The sequence below is a fragment of the Bacillus rossius genome, chromosome 6 (genome assembly GCF_032445375.1).
Source record: "Bacillus rossius redtenbacheri isolate Brsri chromosome 6, Brsri_v3, whole genome shotgun sequence".
NCBI classification, from domain to species: domain Eukaryota; kingdom Metazoa; phylum Arthropoda; class Insecta; order Phasmatodea; family Bacillidae; genus Bacillus; species Bacillus rossius.
This window is the reverse complement of record NC_086334.1, coordinates 64,082,462-64,098,625: the sequence shown is the minus strand read 5'-3', so window position 1 is coordinate 64,098,625 and position 16,164 is coordinate 64,082,462. Positions and strand designations below refer to the sequence as shown.

Sequence of the window (16,164 nt, the reverse complement as noted above, 5' to 3'; positions counted from 1 at the left end):
AGTTCAGTTCACTTGAAATGTATTCTACAATTTCTTGTTCTTGTACACTTGGGTCGAAACAAGTCACAAACAGAGCTTTCATTCTTTTGGGTGCTGGTTTGGGTAACATTTTAAGTGTGGAAATGTTACGAATCCCAATTTTCATAGGAGTTTTCTTCATTTCCGTTGAACGTTTAATGTCACTGGTATCTCTTGTGTTGGACTTGCGCCTGTGTTCCACTAACGTGAATGGTGTACTGTCGACACGTTCTTTGTCATCGTGTCTCATGACGCATCGGGATTCCTGCTGACTGGTAAGTAGGTCACGCGGCTGGCTGCGGTTTACCGTGTCCCGTTGAGAAATTACACGTTCCGCTGTCTTGTGAGTGGAAGAATTCTTAATTACTTGACTATAAGTTGCATTATGGTCTTTACCTGATGATAAATGTTCCTTTATTTGTATCATTTCTTGCTTAATTTTGACAGTTTCTTCTCTGGAATCAAGGAGTAGCGTTTTTAACACGAGGTTCTCACTTTTTAGTTCATCAACTTTGACACTTAGAGAATTCACTAGATTATATAGAGCTTCCATATTTATTTGATCTGACTTTAATGGTTCGATACGCAGCTCGTACATAGGTTTATCACATGATCCCGTCGCATTAGTAGGAGTTTTTTTCGTGGGTGATCGAAACATACTCGGATGAGTTAGATCGTGATTAGAAGTACACGGATCATTTAGGGTTGAGGGGAACCCCAAGAAGTCAGACTGATTAAGTAGCGAATTATTAATACTGATTTTATCACAAAACAACAGATATACACGGAGCGCGATCGCACACACACGACCGTCCGCTTTGAACACACGGCGGCTGTTGTATATGTTTGCTGCTACAAGTAGATTTGATGAACTGAATACAAATAATAGTTTGTTTCCAAGTTTGAAATGCCACAAATAATCAGTGTTTTGAATCATCCATGCAATTTTTTTCGCTACTGTTTTACAAGATAGTAATGAAATAACTTATTGATGCATGTTTAAGATGCTGAGTATGTTGATGTGTTTTTGATTATGTAGTCGCTTTAAAATCTCCAAACTGTGTATTTATATTGCACAAATAACTTAAACTAAAAAGTGAAGGTTGGTTATACGACAAACTCACGAGGTAGGCCATGTCAAATATTCATAGCCATTTGAATATTTATTATTTTGAAGTGTTAGTAATCTAAGTCTAATTGAATATGAATAACAAACTATTCGTATTAAGAAATTCAAATATTCGTACATGCCTATGCATAATTCATCACCTCACCATATCTGCTATTATGTTTGACTTTCCACATTTAATTATTATCTTTTGCAGAGGAATGAAAATACAGTTAAATGTCATTCAAATGTTCCTGTGGTAACCCTCAGTATTTGTACTTGTTTAATAATAACGTTAGTATTTACTGAATTATTACTAAATGCAAAATATCTTGTATACTTTAAGAAATCCTTCTAAGTTAGGTAATTTGTAATGAGGTTAAACTGTAATATCTTTCAGTGTCCAGCACATTTGTTGCACATTTCATTGATTTACGTAATCTTTTACTTCCTTGTTTTCTAATTTGATCCGAAGTTTCTAATTTTTAGTGAATTTAACTCTTGAACTTTTTTAATGGTGTATCTGTCCTTTCTCTTTCTTTTAGCTAGTATGTCTACAAAGGTGTTGGATTCAGTATTTAGCTTGCTATGAGAGTTTTTGTTTTGTAAACTTACCCTATAGAGGACTGGGTGTTGTGTAGTCCCATCACCCCGTATGGCAAAATACCCCAGAAAGTTCTGCTGTGACACAGCTGTGGTCATCTTCTCACTGTGATGGCTGTCGAAACCAAGCAAGCCTTCAAGCTCAACATCATGATCTCTTCTGATTTGTTCTTTCATCTGCTTGCGTATCTTCTTGAATATCTGTTTTACCTGCGATTTCATCAATTTTTAGTTTTATAACCATCCAGTTTACCTGACTGTTACTAGTTATTGCAGTTTAGTAAGCCACTTGAAGCGTGTGCCTCTGTACGGTGTCAGAGGAGTAAGGAATTGCTGAGCTGTGTGTGTGTTGGCAGGTTCAAGGAGTGGGACGATCCTCACGGGGAGACGCCGCCCTATCATTACGGCACCCACTACTCGTCCGCCATGATTGTCTGCTCCTACCTGGTGCGCATGGAGCCTTTCACGCAGCACTTCCTGCGACTGCAGGTATGTACGTGACTCATGCATCGCTTGGGACAGCCTTCGCTACCGATTAAAGGGAAGAAGAGAGTAAGGAAGTGGCAGGGACTTTGGGACAAACTCAATTAGCGGGTTTGCTTTCTTTGTCCCGTTATATTTAGAACTGTGCAAATATTATAATTTTCGAATACTAATACAAATAGTTATTATTCATATTTGATTTGATAAGAATACTGTGGTGTCATGACTTTTCTACAGGCTGCACACACACCAACAACTATGCTGCCGGCTCGGGATGTTAACTAAAGAACATAAAAGAGCAATTAAACAACAGATTACCTTACCAGCACATTGTATGTCTACTGCTGAACAAGTCTTAGAACTAAATTGGTAAAATAAACAACATTCAGGAATTGAGTCATACAGAAAAGTAAATTCATAGAATGCATGTATTCCAAAACATCAAAAATGGCCACTTGTTACCACTTGATTAACTTGCAAACATAAGCATAAATACTGTATGATATTGTTACAAACGCGAGAGACCAGACCGTGATGTCAGGCTTGGAGCTGGCTGGCAGCCCTGCACGGCCACTGGCGTCACATGCAGTGTCGTGCGTTCCACTGACTTAAGGCATGCCACGCGCACCTGGCAGGATTACAAGGGTCATCACTACCTCCCTCCCCCCTCCGCTCCCCGCGCATCATCCTGACTCGGCGCAGAGTGGCCTTGGGAATTCTGCGGGCCACCGCGTGGAGTAACGTGAATGAGCGCTGCCTTTCTGGACTTTTCGGGCGTCAGGTTGGCCCGGGATGACGCGACATGTCATAGCCGCTCTCGTTGGTTCAAGAAGAGCGCCCCAAGTACTTGAGCAGTGATGCCGGCATCTGCAGGAGTCCCGCAAAAAGTGCTGCAACAGTTTCGAGCGAGTTCCGAGAGTGAAGGGAAGTGCGACTTCGGCGAAGAGGGTGAGAGACCCCCTCGAAAGTGGTGCAAGACTGTGTGTGTGGACAGGCATGTGGTAAGGGGCGAACCACTGTTGAACCTAGCTCCATTGAGGAGTGCAAACTGTGGAACTTGACAGACCTTGTGTGACTTATGAATAAACATTTTTAAGTTTCAGTGATTGGTTACTGGACATTTTTACGTAAAATTATTATTAGTAATTTAAATATTATTAATTAATAAAACTGTAATGAAAATTAATTGGAAAACTTAATTGGGCTATCCCATACGAACCCAGTTCTCACCACCTAGGTCGTAACAATATGATATTCCAAGTTACATGGCCACTTTAACACCAGCAAATTAATATTTTTATAAATTAAGACTCAAATTCCTGGCCATAACAATGTTAGGAATAAAAATACCTTAAACTCTTAAAGCATACCAGATACAATTTTATTTTATACAAGCACAGTTATTGAATCAAAAATAATGTTACAAAAAATATCAACTTCCGTGTTACCCAAATGTCTTAATTAATTTATCTTGCAGGTTAACAAAACATAAAAGATTAAAGACATTTTTAATTGTAAAGAAAATATTTTTCGCTGAAATTAAATGATGTTTGGTTAGGTTAAATTAGGTTAGCTGTATGATTAAAAACAATATTTTTCTTTCAAATTTTATATATAAAAAAATATATATATTACGCTTTTATTGTAGCTAACAACATAACCAACCTATCACACAAGTATTATCTGTCTAATTCCCCAGAAGCTACTCACTACACATTTACTTTTTCTTTCCCTATGTACGTACTGTATGTATTTGTTACATTATATGGAAAATTTTGTTGTACACCTATCCCTCACTTAGCACATCTTCAAATTGCGCTAATTCAATTAGCGCAATGTTAATTTTACTGTCCTAGTCTTGAATAGCACGTCTGTAAATTTCAGTTAACGTGAAATCTCCTCAGGAAAAAAAAAATCGGGCATGACGCCACAAAGTCTGTTTCAACTTCTGTAAACAACGGATGTGCCGTGGGATACAGTTAGCCAAACAAGGGGGGAAGAGATGCACGCGCAGGTCTGACTATGCTATCTGCTGTTGTACAAACATCAGCTATGGCAATTTAAATTGCGACTAAGGAGTGTAAAGAACCAAATGTGCCGTGCCGTACTGTTGTCGCCTGGCCATAGACAGGGCCGTGAACTCAGTCTAGCCAGTGGCAGGGAATTCACACAAATGAAAGCAACGTCTGCCGGTAACTATACGTGAGTAATCTCCTGCAGTTGGAATCACAGTGGAATTGTGGCTTCCGAGTGAGAGCATAATGCATCGTGTTCAAGTATTTGAGACAAAACTAGAAGTATTACGGCGCGCATGTACTACGATAATTGTTATGCGTTAGTTCAGGCTGGCATTTGGGTCACAAATTGTTTTTCTATTTAAAGTTGAAGAAAGGTTTTTGTTGCATGACGTATTAATTTAAATAATTTTTTGGCGTGCTTTTGTATACTCTACTTTTTGAATAAATGTACTTTCCATGAATGGGTTTTGTTTTTATGAATAACTTTACCTACAAATTTTTTTTTGCATAAAAGTCGCACCCCTACTTTTTATACTTGATTTTAGTATAAAATGTGTGACGATTATGTGATAAAACATGGTAAGCACTTTAATTTTTGAAAAATTAAAATCTAATTATTCAGACAGTAATATCGTTTTCACTGTCAGTAAAGAATGGTTTGGAAAGGTACGCGTATGTTGTGCCCGGGCGGGCAAGTCAGACAGCCGACTGACGATAATGTACATAACCACGTGGTGTCATATTTTTCATACAAAGTGCGATGGGAGGCATATAAAGATTAATACAGTGTAACATATTTATCATTGAGTGTTATTCTACGCATTTATATTACGTAAAGTATATTTTCCTACACAATTTTGGAACACAAAATAAATTAGCCATTAGCCTTGCTATTTATTTAAACTATTGCTTCAGAATATGCAATTTCGAATAATGTGAGCATTTTGAGGAATGAATTAGTCTGCTAAGTGAGGGATACGTGCAGTGAGATTCTAATTCTCTTTCTTACTTGTATTTGAGAATAATTTGGTATTCATATTCAATTAGATTTAATAAACTGATATTCGCACAGGTCTAGTTATCTTGTCTCATTTTTCACACCCATGTCGGTTCAGGAGGCTTAAAAAAGTGGTATAAATTCATGGCAAAACTGCTTTAAAGGGCATACTTGATTTTATTAAAGAAACTGACCAAAAATTTACAAGAAAATAGCCTGCTGTCTTTTCACTCTTGGTGATGACGGGAAGGGAAACATGGGTATAAAAATAGCATTCTTTTCCTTTGTATTTTTTGTTGTATATTGCTAGTGGAAAGGAGAAGATGGAAGGAAGTACCAAAAAGGTATAAGAGAGGACATCAGTGCTATTTCTTACGCGGCAGTAAGCTTTGACACGGACAATAAAGACTTCACTTGTATTCCTCTGGAGACAGTTATATGTCACGACTCATATGGTAAGAAATGTTAGATTTTTTGGCCCAAAATTAAGGGTGCAACTGATATGAAGGAGCATTTCCTCTGCGGGTAAATACAGTAGTATGCTCGGGACTTAAAAGAGAGTGAGCTTACATGTACATAGTTCAGTTGCTAAATAGAGATGTGTACGTACTGTGTGTTTTAGTGGTTTCCCCCCCCCCCCCTTACCCACCCACCCCCCATCAGAAAAAATAAGTTTTCTTAAATATTAGTGTTTCATTAATAAACATTCAAATTTTCCTCTTACAAAGTAAGACTGGTTGTTTGCAGTACAGCATCCACACGTCAAGTTGCAGCCTGTTTTGCATCTGTTCAAAAATGATGGTCTCATTTATAGTCATTTCTATGTGATTTGTGCATTATTCAGATGTTGGTTACGGTATTTTTAACGTATATCAGCTTGGCTTTAATTTATATGTAAGCATTGTTATGTTATTTTCATAGGAACATGTCCGTTTCTAAAATAGGTATTAATGTGGTGTTAACGAAACATAACATAGGACTAATGCATGCATAATTACGTGTTGAATTGCAGCATGTTTTAAATCCACTGGAAAAGGTTGTTTTAATATTGGTAATTTTTTTAGATTCATACTCCATTATAATATTGACCAATTTAGCCCAGCTCATTATATTAAAATGGTAGGTTAACTCAGCGAGTCGTCATAGCTACCTGTCACACTAGGATTTCTCACTAAACTTTTCCCGCTAAGTTTATTTTTCTCACTGGTCAACAGGACGATATGTTTGTCCATAGGGAGGACACTTTGACCTCGCAGACCGCATGTTCAACTCCGTGCGAGAAGCATGGCTGTCCGCATCCAAGCACAATATGGCTGACGTCAAGGAACTCATTCCAGAGTTCTTTTACCTGCCTGATTTTCTAATCAACGCCAACAATTTCGACCTTGGTGAGTTTTAAATGCAGTGTTGTCTTGGGTTCACAGTTGCAATTTTCACTAACACGTCGCGTTAATTTAGTAAGTGTTGTGGCTTTATCCTATCACCTTAGCACGACTTAAATGTATGAGCACTGAGCAGCTATAGTTCATAGCCCAAGTACTGTAATTTATAATATTCAAAGCCCTATCTTTGTATATCACAGGGCTCCATAAATTCCCCTTCCCTAATCATTCTCATCGTCACCCGATGATCAGAATGCACAAGATCCCAGATTCTGTCGACGTTTTCATTGTTTCTTGAAGATGAAGGCTTTCTTCTTCATGGTTCATCTTCAATCGACTGACATCCCTCTGAAAATTCCTTAAGAGTGCGAGGGAGATAATATTTTCTTGCGCGCGGTCAGTTGAAGTGGTTCATTTTTTCCTCGTAGGATAGCGTTGCATTCGGCCAGAAGAGCGTACGACGCGACATCGTGTGGCGATCCCGCAAACTAGTAGGAAAACGGAATGCCACCGGGCGGCAGGGGGGGGGGATAGTGGCGTGAGTTAGAAAGACAAATGAAGGGCGGCTGATAGGGTGGGATGAGTCAGCTGAAGCAGCCTAGGCAACGGCTTTGTGATGTGCTGAGAAGCACAAGACGACACTGGACATCACGCCCGTTTCATACAAACCAGACAGAGCGAATAATTTTTTTTTTTGTTTAAAGGAACGCCGTTTTTATGCTTAACTGTTTCGGCGTCCGTGGATGTTACTGTGTGATACAACACCACTTCGTTTAAATAAAAACCGTACAACAGTTCTGGTACATAAAATATTACAAAGTAAATTTATCATTCATGTTTATTTCACATTTTACTGCAAGCGAAACATAAAAAATAGAACTTTGAATACAAGTCTACATACACTACATACCTAATATGTAGTTTAGTATTGTCATCTGCCTGACAACTGCAGAACGAAACTTCTTATTTATACCTTTTTGAATACACTTGACGTTTCTGACTCTTGTTTTGTAACAAATATACCGTTGATTTGTAGAGAATAAAACACAACATAATTTGTTAATACTTTGAGAAGATAACAGCATATTCAATTCTGAAAAATCAGCGATCTCGGCACTTTCCGCATTACAAAATATCGGCTTGACCTCAACTTTTTCTGCTCTTATCGCGCGAGGTGGCGTTAATACCAATGGCGCGTCCTGATAGTCTGGAACAGTTTTCCGCTCTGTCTGGCCGGCGTCCCGGCACCCAAATTACTAGGTACTGGCTCAAGCAACTAAAGCTGAATTACTCCAGGAAATATTATCCTAATCAGTTTGCTAGTTTACTATTTTCTAAATGAAAATTTGTTAATTGTTTCTCCAAATTACATTTCGAAGTTTAAAAAAAAAAAAAAAGTGAAGTCCGTGTAGTCTACGTTTTTGATTTTAAGAAAATTCAAACAAGAATTTGTCTTTTATTTCCCGCAATGGACCTAGATAATAGTTTCTATATTTTCTGTAAATCCAAATGTCCATACTTTAATTTTAACTTTAAGTTAACTTTTATAAATGTATGTTGTGTATAATTAAGTATACCTTTTTTTATCGATCAACATAATATTTGCTCCGTAACCAATTAAGTGAACTTAAAAGTGAATGTTACTGGCATTACAGTATATTACACATAAATTATTATTATTATTGCAATCAATACTGGTAATCATAATTTAAACAGAACTACTATAATCTATTTCATTGTACGAATTTTGATGTTTAGCTTGTGAGAAAGGTCTCTGTGAACAGGATTGCAAAGATCTTATTTTACCAGGAAACTATTGGACTGCCAGAAACTTTTTAAAAAGTGAACATCAAAGTTCGGACAAAATGGACTTTATCTCAATGGAAGTTATTTCTGAATACAAAATATTACCATATTGTTTTTTCGAAATTGAATGACAGTTCACTATATTATCATTGTGTTAAGTATGTTGAAATTGAGCTAACTTCTCGCTACAGAATGGAAACGTATGTCTCTTCTCATATAACGTAGAACATGGTCGTGGTAACTACCCACCTATATACTACCTCTGAAGGTACAATTACTAAACTCGCATTCGTGGTGGCCTGGGTTTCAATCCTTTTCCAGAGAGTCTTGTTATTTTTTAAGTAGTGTATCTATATTGCGGCAAATATTAGAATAATTTATATGTGTCGTTAAGAGCCATGGCCGTCTATGGTGGAAGACCGCGGCCTAAGGTGTGGGAGGGCTTGCTGCCTGTCGCTCAGTGGCTGTTCTGTAATTGAAGCTACCGTATATCTAAATATGATACAGAGACTATAACAGCTAATGAGCGACAGCCATTAACCCTTACACCGCGGCCTTCCAATAAAGATGCCCACGAAAGAGCCCATCGAAAATTAATATTGAAACATGTAATTAATTTGAGTGAAAAATTATGTTTTACTTAAGATTTTTTTTCGTTCATGTTATGTAGCGTTTTCTTTCCATAGGCTAGTCATAGGTTCACTAACGTAACCAAAGTAAGTTTACTCTTGGTTACTGAGCACTATATATATATATATATATATATATACACAGTAAACTCCCGGTATATCGCGCCTCGATTGATCGCGGAATCGGGTATATCGCGGGTCAAACCATGTCCCCCAGTCAGATATGAATAATAATGGAATAAATGGTTGACAGCAGATTAGGATAATTTTGCGTTGTAACTAACAAACTAAGCATCGGGCAGAAAAAAGCCTAGGCGTAGAAAATGTCCGCAGTGAAATTCTAAACAAGATATCTCCGTACATTATTCCTCTATCTTGTAGGGTTTTCAAATTATGGTCCAATCCAGCCCAGTGATAATTTCTGAAAAACTTGTTCTTAACGTCGCTTTATCTCACAAATGAAGCATCGGACAGGGGACCTGATAAAGCCCACCGTCCAGCGACATTATCCAGCGTGACTCGGCTGGGGATTAATGTTGGTTAGGCTTGGTTGTCGGCAAGCGCTGGGTAGGGAGAGGCGAGCCGAGAATATGGAGAGAGGTAGAGATTAGAGCGGGCAGAAACACCAGGGGGAGTGGGGGAGGGAATGTGTTCACGCAGCACACAGGCAGAGCATGAGTCACTTGACTGAGCAGCGTTCCTGCGTACAAGGCAAAATCAGGTAGTCCGGTGTTTAAAATTCCACTACAGAATCTTAATTGGTACTTTACTGGACATCTGTATATAAATGTTTTGTTACAACTTAAACCTACAGATGTAATATTATTGGGTAATTCATTGTATTATACACGTTCATATTTTTACTTTGGTATAATGTTTTAACATTAAATAGTAAAGTAAATCAGCTAGCGTATTTTTAATCTTTGCCCAGGAATTCTCAGTGGTCCAATACTTACGTGAACCATACTGTACCACTTTTGCCGTGAGGTAGTAAACAAGTCCCGGAAATGTTTATGTGTAACGGTCTCCCGACCTTTAACCAGAGGCTGGGGAATATAACACTTGCCGATCCGAGCCACACACACTCAGCAACTCGATACAGCGTTTGGTGAAATAAGTAAAGACATAGTTTAACACGGTTTTTAATACGGCGTCACTGATTGCGCTAAAATTAAATTGACGCAATTTTTGTTTCCCACACGTGACCATTTATAATTTACTGTAAGCATGGATAATAAAGTTTAACCACTTGACACGATAGACGATTCTTTATTTTTTATTGTACGAATGCTAGAATCGTTTTTTCCTGTATCTGCGGCCTACTTCTGCAAAAGACAAGCTATCTGTAAGTAAATATAGAATTTTTATTTTGTCAATCAAACTCGGTACTTTGCGATTCATATTCGGTTTGAAGTATCACTACGGCCTTTCTTTTTAGAATACTTCGACCACAGAATCGTGTGTAACCGCACACACTGCACTTACTTGTTACGGACACTGACGAAGCAGATACTGTGGCTGACACCACGAGACTGGCAGCAGCTTGTGTGCCGCACGTGTGTTTGGCGGCGTTTGGTGTGCTCGTAGGCCGTGCGACAAACTGTGCGCGGCACACGGAAAAATAAAAACAATTCAACATTTAATATTTATCTTTAAAATTTATTATTTTTATTTTTTCACCCGTGTTTAGTGGAAACTGCGGATGCAAAGTCCGCACAAAGGCGGGCCTTCTATACTGTGCGTGCTTGCCGACCTATTAGAACACAGGCGGTGTTTTATGCCTTTTGACCTTGGTCACATCGAAACATCGCGGTTATGCAACAACGCGGGTAAAAGTAATGTCCCCCGACAACCGCGTTAAATAGGGAGTGTACTGTGTGTGTGTGTGTGTGTGTGTGTGTGTGTGTGTGTGTGTGTGTGTGTGTGTATATATATATATATATATATATATATATATATATATAAAAAGTTTACATATATACACAACGTGTATCTAAAAAAAACGTAAAAACTTCGGCAGGCTGTTTCTGGAAAGAATACAAGACGAAAGCCTAATAACCATTTTACTCATAAATCGAGTTACGAACCCCCGAAAATGGAATTTTCCATATCTTGAAATTAACATCATCAGTAAGTAAACTGTGGCATATGATTTTTTCAGAAAGGAAACTTTACACCTTGCAAACGTGCTTTGTAATGCCTGCCCCGGTTTTTTTTCTTTATTATTAGCTTTTCAGGTGATAAAATGTGCTAAAACAGAAATGCCGTTATATATGCCGTTATATTCATTGAAGTATGTTCATTACAACCTACGTATCTAGTGGTGAAAAATTTGTGTTCTACAAAATCATCAGACGCAGTGCAAGTTATTCAAGAATAAGAAAATTTTATTTTTGGGGGTTCAAAACTCCGTATCCATTTACGAGAAAAGTATGGTACACAGGTTTTCGTCTTGTATTTTCGCCAGGAATATTCTGCCAGAATTTGTCAGTATTAGATACACGTTGTATATAGAATACATTAAAAAGTTTACATATATATATATTTATATGGAATACAGTAGAAAGTTTACACATATATATATAATACATTACGTACTAACTTTAAAAATGTATATAGAATACTTTAGAAAGTTGACATTCCGTGTTCGGCCCTTGCAAGAATCGAAGTTTTACAAATCGCATCCACAAAATAATAAGTAATGTGTGCAGAAAATATAAAAGATTATGGAGTACCTATATTTTAAGAAAATGATATGAAATGAATTTACAGTAGGATAGGTCCATGGGCGTAAATAAGGAGGGGGATTTTTGGCTCATTTGGTTCATGGTCACATAGTCGTGTATGTATTGATAAAAAGTCACGAAAATGAAATATTGTCAGTAACATTAAATTTGGGGGAAATACAATATTTCAAAAATGTTACGTGTTATGGGGTCAAAGGGTCAGGGTCTCTTGGCGTAGTGCAGGATGTCTGTAATGGTATAGGTGAAGCACCTTTATTGACTCAGTTTGCATGAGTCATTTCAGGCAGTCTCGGTTTTTCGCCAAAAGAGCCCAAAATCCTCTATGTTGGTTAGCTAAGTATTAGTAACGGTTCTTAAATTTCATTAAGATATTCAGGGTATTGAATTGCTTCGAAGCTGTAGGTTCCAACAAGTCTTTGAGCGATAAAATACATAAACTTTCAAGTTATTTTCCACCAATAAGTTTTTTTTTAAAATTTACTATATAAAGTACGTCAAGATTTATTTTGAAATAAAGCATAGTCTTAGTAGAAAACAACATATGATACCACAAATTAACGATTTATTGTTAAAGCTGGAATATTACCTTAGTAGCCATTGCAATTTGTTTTCTATTCATCTGTTCATGCGTATTTATGAAATTTTTAGACACGTGAGATTTTTTACAATGTTCTCCAGTATCAGTCGCGGTGAAAATTACGATTATTTTAATGTACTCCCACAAAACAGAACAAGGGTACAAAAAGGCTTCAACACCAAAAGTAGTACACATTAAATAATTGAAGCTATAGCATCTCGTAAGATTCGTTTACCATGCCCAAAAGTTTGAAATACTCCTCACTTACAAATAAGTGTAACTATGTTACACTGCGTACTGATACAAACATTTCGGGACTAATAACATTTTACGATGTAATTATAATATTCTATTAAACTGTACTCCTCCCCCGTGAATCCGGCATCCAGTTATCCGGAACTACAGTTATGAGGAAAAAATCTGCTGGCCCGTACAACCTCACAACACGATGCCCTACTCCCTTTCCTTTTTCCCCTCTGTCAAACCCATAACACCCATTCACTTTCCTTTTATGGTAGACGCGGTATTTGCTTACAGCGCTACACCTTATCTTTCAGGTCGCACGTCGACCTCGGCCGGCAGCTAGTGCTAGATAGTGAACTGGCAATGCAGTTGTGGCGTATATATTTTGGACGTTTAGTATTTGTTTATAGTGTGTTATGTGATGTCAGCAACAATTAACATTAATGTGTGTCCAGATGTATAGAGCATCCCACTCTTAGATTGCAGTGTGGAAGTAAATGGGCGCATTCTCTCTCTCTCTAACACACGCCGATTGCTGTTAGCGCTGTCCTTGTTTCTTCGGGCGTTGTTGCCAAATATCAAACGAAATTAAAATTTTAATTTTTGGACCAAGCTTTATTTCATATTGTATAGCATTGAAATACGCATTAGGCAATGATTATTTTGAATACTTAACAATGTTTTAAGTGTCCGAAAAAATTAAAAATCATAACTTTATTCACTGTGAACTGTTTTGAAGTATTCCGAGATGTTTAACATCACAAAAAAATAACCTACATGTGTATTTCATTCAGATTTTTTTTATTAATAAATTAATGCCTTAGGACGCCACCGAACAAATGTTAAGACAAAAACTGTACAGATTTCAGCACTTAAATAATTTTTTTAATATATTGAAATGCATTTTCTTACAAACTGACACATCAAAAAGTTGACCAGCGGAAATTTTTTTTCCTATTAAAGATAGATGGGGGACGAAATTGTGAAAAATGTTCACAATGAATTGAATTAGTTTTTAAGAGCAGCGCCAACTCAATTGCTTCTACAGTTTCCGTGGAAATAGCTGTTAAAGATGTGTCTTATCAGTACAAGAGCGCGCTGCAATAGAGGTTTCTCTCACAAGCTGCCGTCGTAAGAGGAAACAGGGTCGTGTGTTTAGATAAGTGGAGTTCTGTCCTACAAGCAATTTCAAATACATGACTTCCTTAGTCAACCATGTATTTCCTTAAACACGTATTTCTGAAAACCAGCCTGCCAGTTAGTATCGCGTCTCGCGACGAAGCAACACGTTGTATCTGGTAACTCGTTACAGTTATAATTTTGACAAATTATATATTAACATAAGTGATTTTATTTTCTACATTTATTTTTATTACATACATATAAAATATGGAAGATAGAACACCGAAAAGAAATTATATCGGTAGGCTACGCGGGAGGGAGTGCAATATTGTGTTGAAAGTAGGTATTTTAGTATTTTTCAAAAAAATATGAGTGTGTGCAATGCAATTAAAGAAGCTTCCAAAGCAACCGGCTGTTCCAAACGAACCATTTACAACATAAGGACGGAAATGCAGCGACATGGTACCCTAAATACGCTTGGTAAGGTAAAATCTTGAACATAATATGTAAAATGTATTAAATAAATACGAAGGAATTTAATAGCGATCATGGAACAAAATTTTGAATTATTTTTCTATCCTTCTCAACACCAAGCATCTTATCAAACATTGTTTTAGACAAAGTTTTGGAAAATAATTATGATATTAACAAACAATTTAAACAGATTTGATAAGGTGTCTACTAAGGCAGTTGCGTTTTTTTTCCCGGTGAAAATTTTTTTTGAACCCATGCAGTTATGGCTGGTCGTATCAAAAATTTATTTAGAAAACATTTTTTGGTATAAGGTACTCCGAGTTATCATACGTTAAAACTGATGGGATTCATATTATGGGAGTGGTTCCGATTTTTCAGTTTTTCAAAAAATATTCCCCATTTCGACCCAATTGTACGGATTTTTCACATAACTTACTCGACCGAGAATTTCTATTACCGTATTTTATTTATCATTTTGGACATGACTTGTCCAAAAATACGGCATATATCGGGCCCATGAATATGTGATATATATGGAATTTTTAGAACATAAAAGAAAACTATAAGAAATTTTAGTCTACAATAGGTAGTTTTTATTTGAAATTTACATAAAAGTGGCATTATTACAAATTTATATGTGTTATAGTACAAAATATTATAAATTACGATATGATTTCTCAAAATTCTTCTTGTTAGATTCGAATTACAAAGACACACATCTCCTGAAATTCGTAATGTGTTAGAGATTTGGCAACAGCGCGCGCCATAAGCCGTGTACTGCAATCTAAGAGTGGGACGGGCTATAGCAATCCCAAATATGTAATGACCAAAAAGAGTCCTGGATAAATGTTTTAAATTCTTTAAACTAATGTTTTTAATAGACGCGATATATAATTGCTATGATACGCTTATTTGATAGGTTTCCATTCACGTGTGACATTTGAAGAGTAGTATTGCATAAGGCTGTACGAAAGTTCGAAATTTCGAACTCGAACCGAACTTTAAAATAGTTCGTTCAAGTTCGTGTCAACAAATTTGGGTTCAAGTTCGTTTTTTGTGACAACACTAGAACTTGTTATTTTCCACATTTTAATAATACTAGAACCACGATTTTATGTATGCTCACGGCAAGGGCGCCCATATGGCAGTTTGTAAGGGGGGCCAGACTATAAAATAGTTTGTAAGGGGAGGGGGCAGACCTTTAAAAATTGACAAAAAGTGTCAAAAATTACAATTTGCCAAAAATCCTCAAAAACCCATACATTTTTTTCCTCTTCCTGAAAGCTGGGGGAGGCGGCCACAGCCCTACCCTGCTCGTGGGTATGGGCGCCCTTGGCTCACGGTTCCAAGGATGGCATTCGTAAAATCGCTGCCTTTGTAAAATCAGGGCTGGTCCATTTGCGCCCCCCCCCCCCCCCTCCCCGTTCACACCATTTTATTTCTCGAACTTTTCGAAATAAATATATTTGGTATTACTGGTGTGTATTTTGTCGTTATAAACAACATATAATTAAATATTAATGACTATTACCGCAACGAGGGATGAAAAAAACCTCCGGCCGTAGCTTGTGAACTAGAGCTGTAGCAAACCGTATGTATTCGTTACTGAGTAACGGGTGCGCCGTCTATATACGAGGAACGAAACGTTACACACAGCTGCATTTCGTTACTCGCATTTTTCGTATGTTTCACGCATGCTGGCGCATATTCGATGAATTTACATTATAAAGAACGATGTTTGTTTATTAAGTAAAGTATAATTTGGAAATTCGTCGTCCAAGTTTTTTACTGTTTATTAAAGGTATTGTGTTTGTAGACAAAGTTTGAGATTGGAACAGAAACAACGTAAGAAAGTATTTTTTACAAATTAGAAATATGTATGTTTTTGTTTTTTATTATCGCGAATTTTCACGTTTTTTTTTATTATCTTAAAAGTGATAATATAATAAAGCCGCTC

General features: G+C 37.0%; 1 protein-coding gene across 3 annotated transcripts in view; it reads left to right on the top strand.

Annotated features, from left to right (window-relative positions):
• LOC134533263 (WD repeat and FYVE domain-containing protein 3) overlaps window positions 1-16,164 on the top strand; it is a 264,565-nt gene that overhangs the window by 192,315 nt on the left and 56,086 nt on the right. For all 3 annotated transcript variants that reach the window (XM_063370699.1, XM_063370702.1, XM_063370701.1), the window contains 2 exons: window positions 2,086-2,218; window positions 6,462-6,615. In XM_063370699.1, the coding sequence (XP_063226769.1) occupies window positions 2,086-2,218; window positions 6,462-6,615 (287 nt within the window). The remainder of the gene's footprint in view (window positions 1-2,085; window positions 2,219-6,461; window positions 6,616-16,164) is intronic.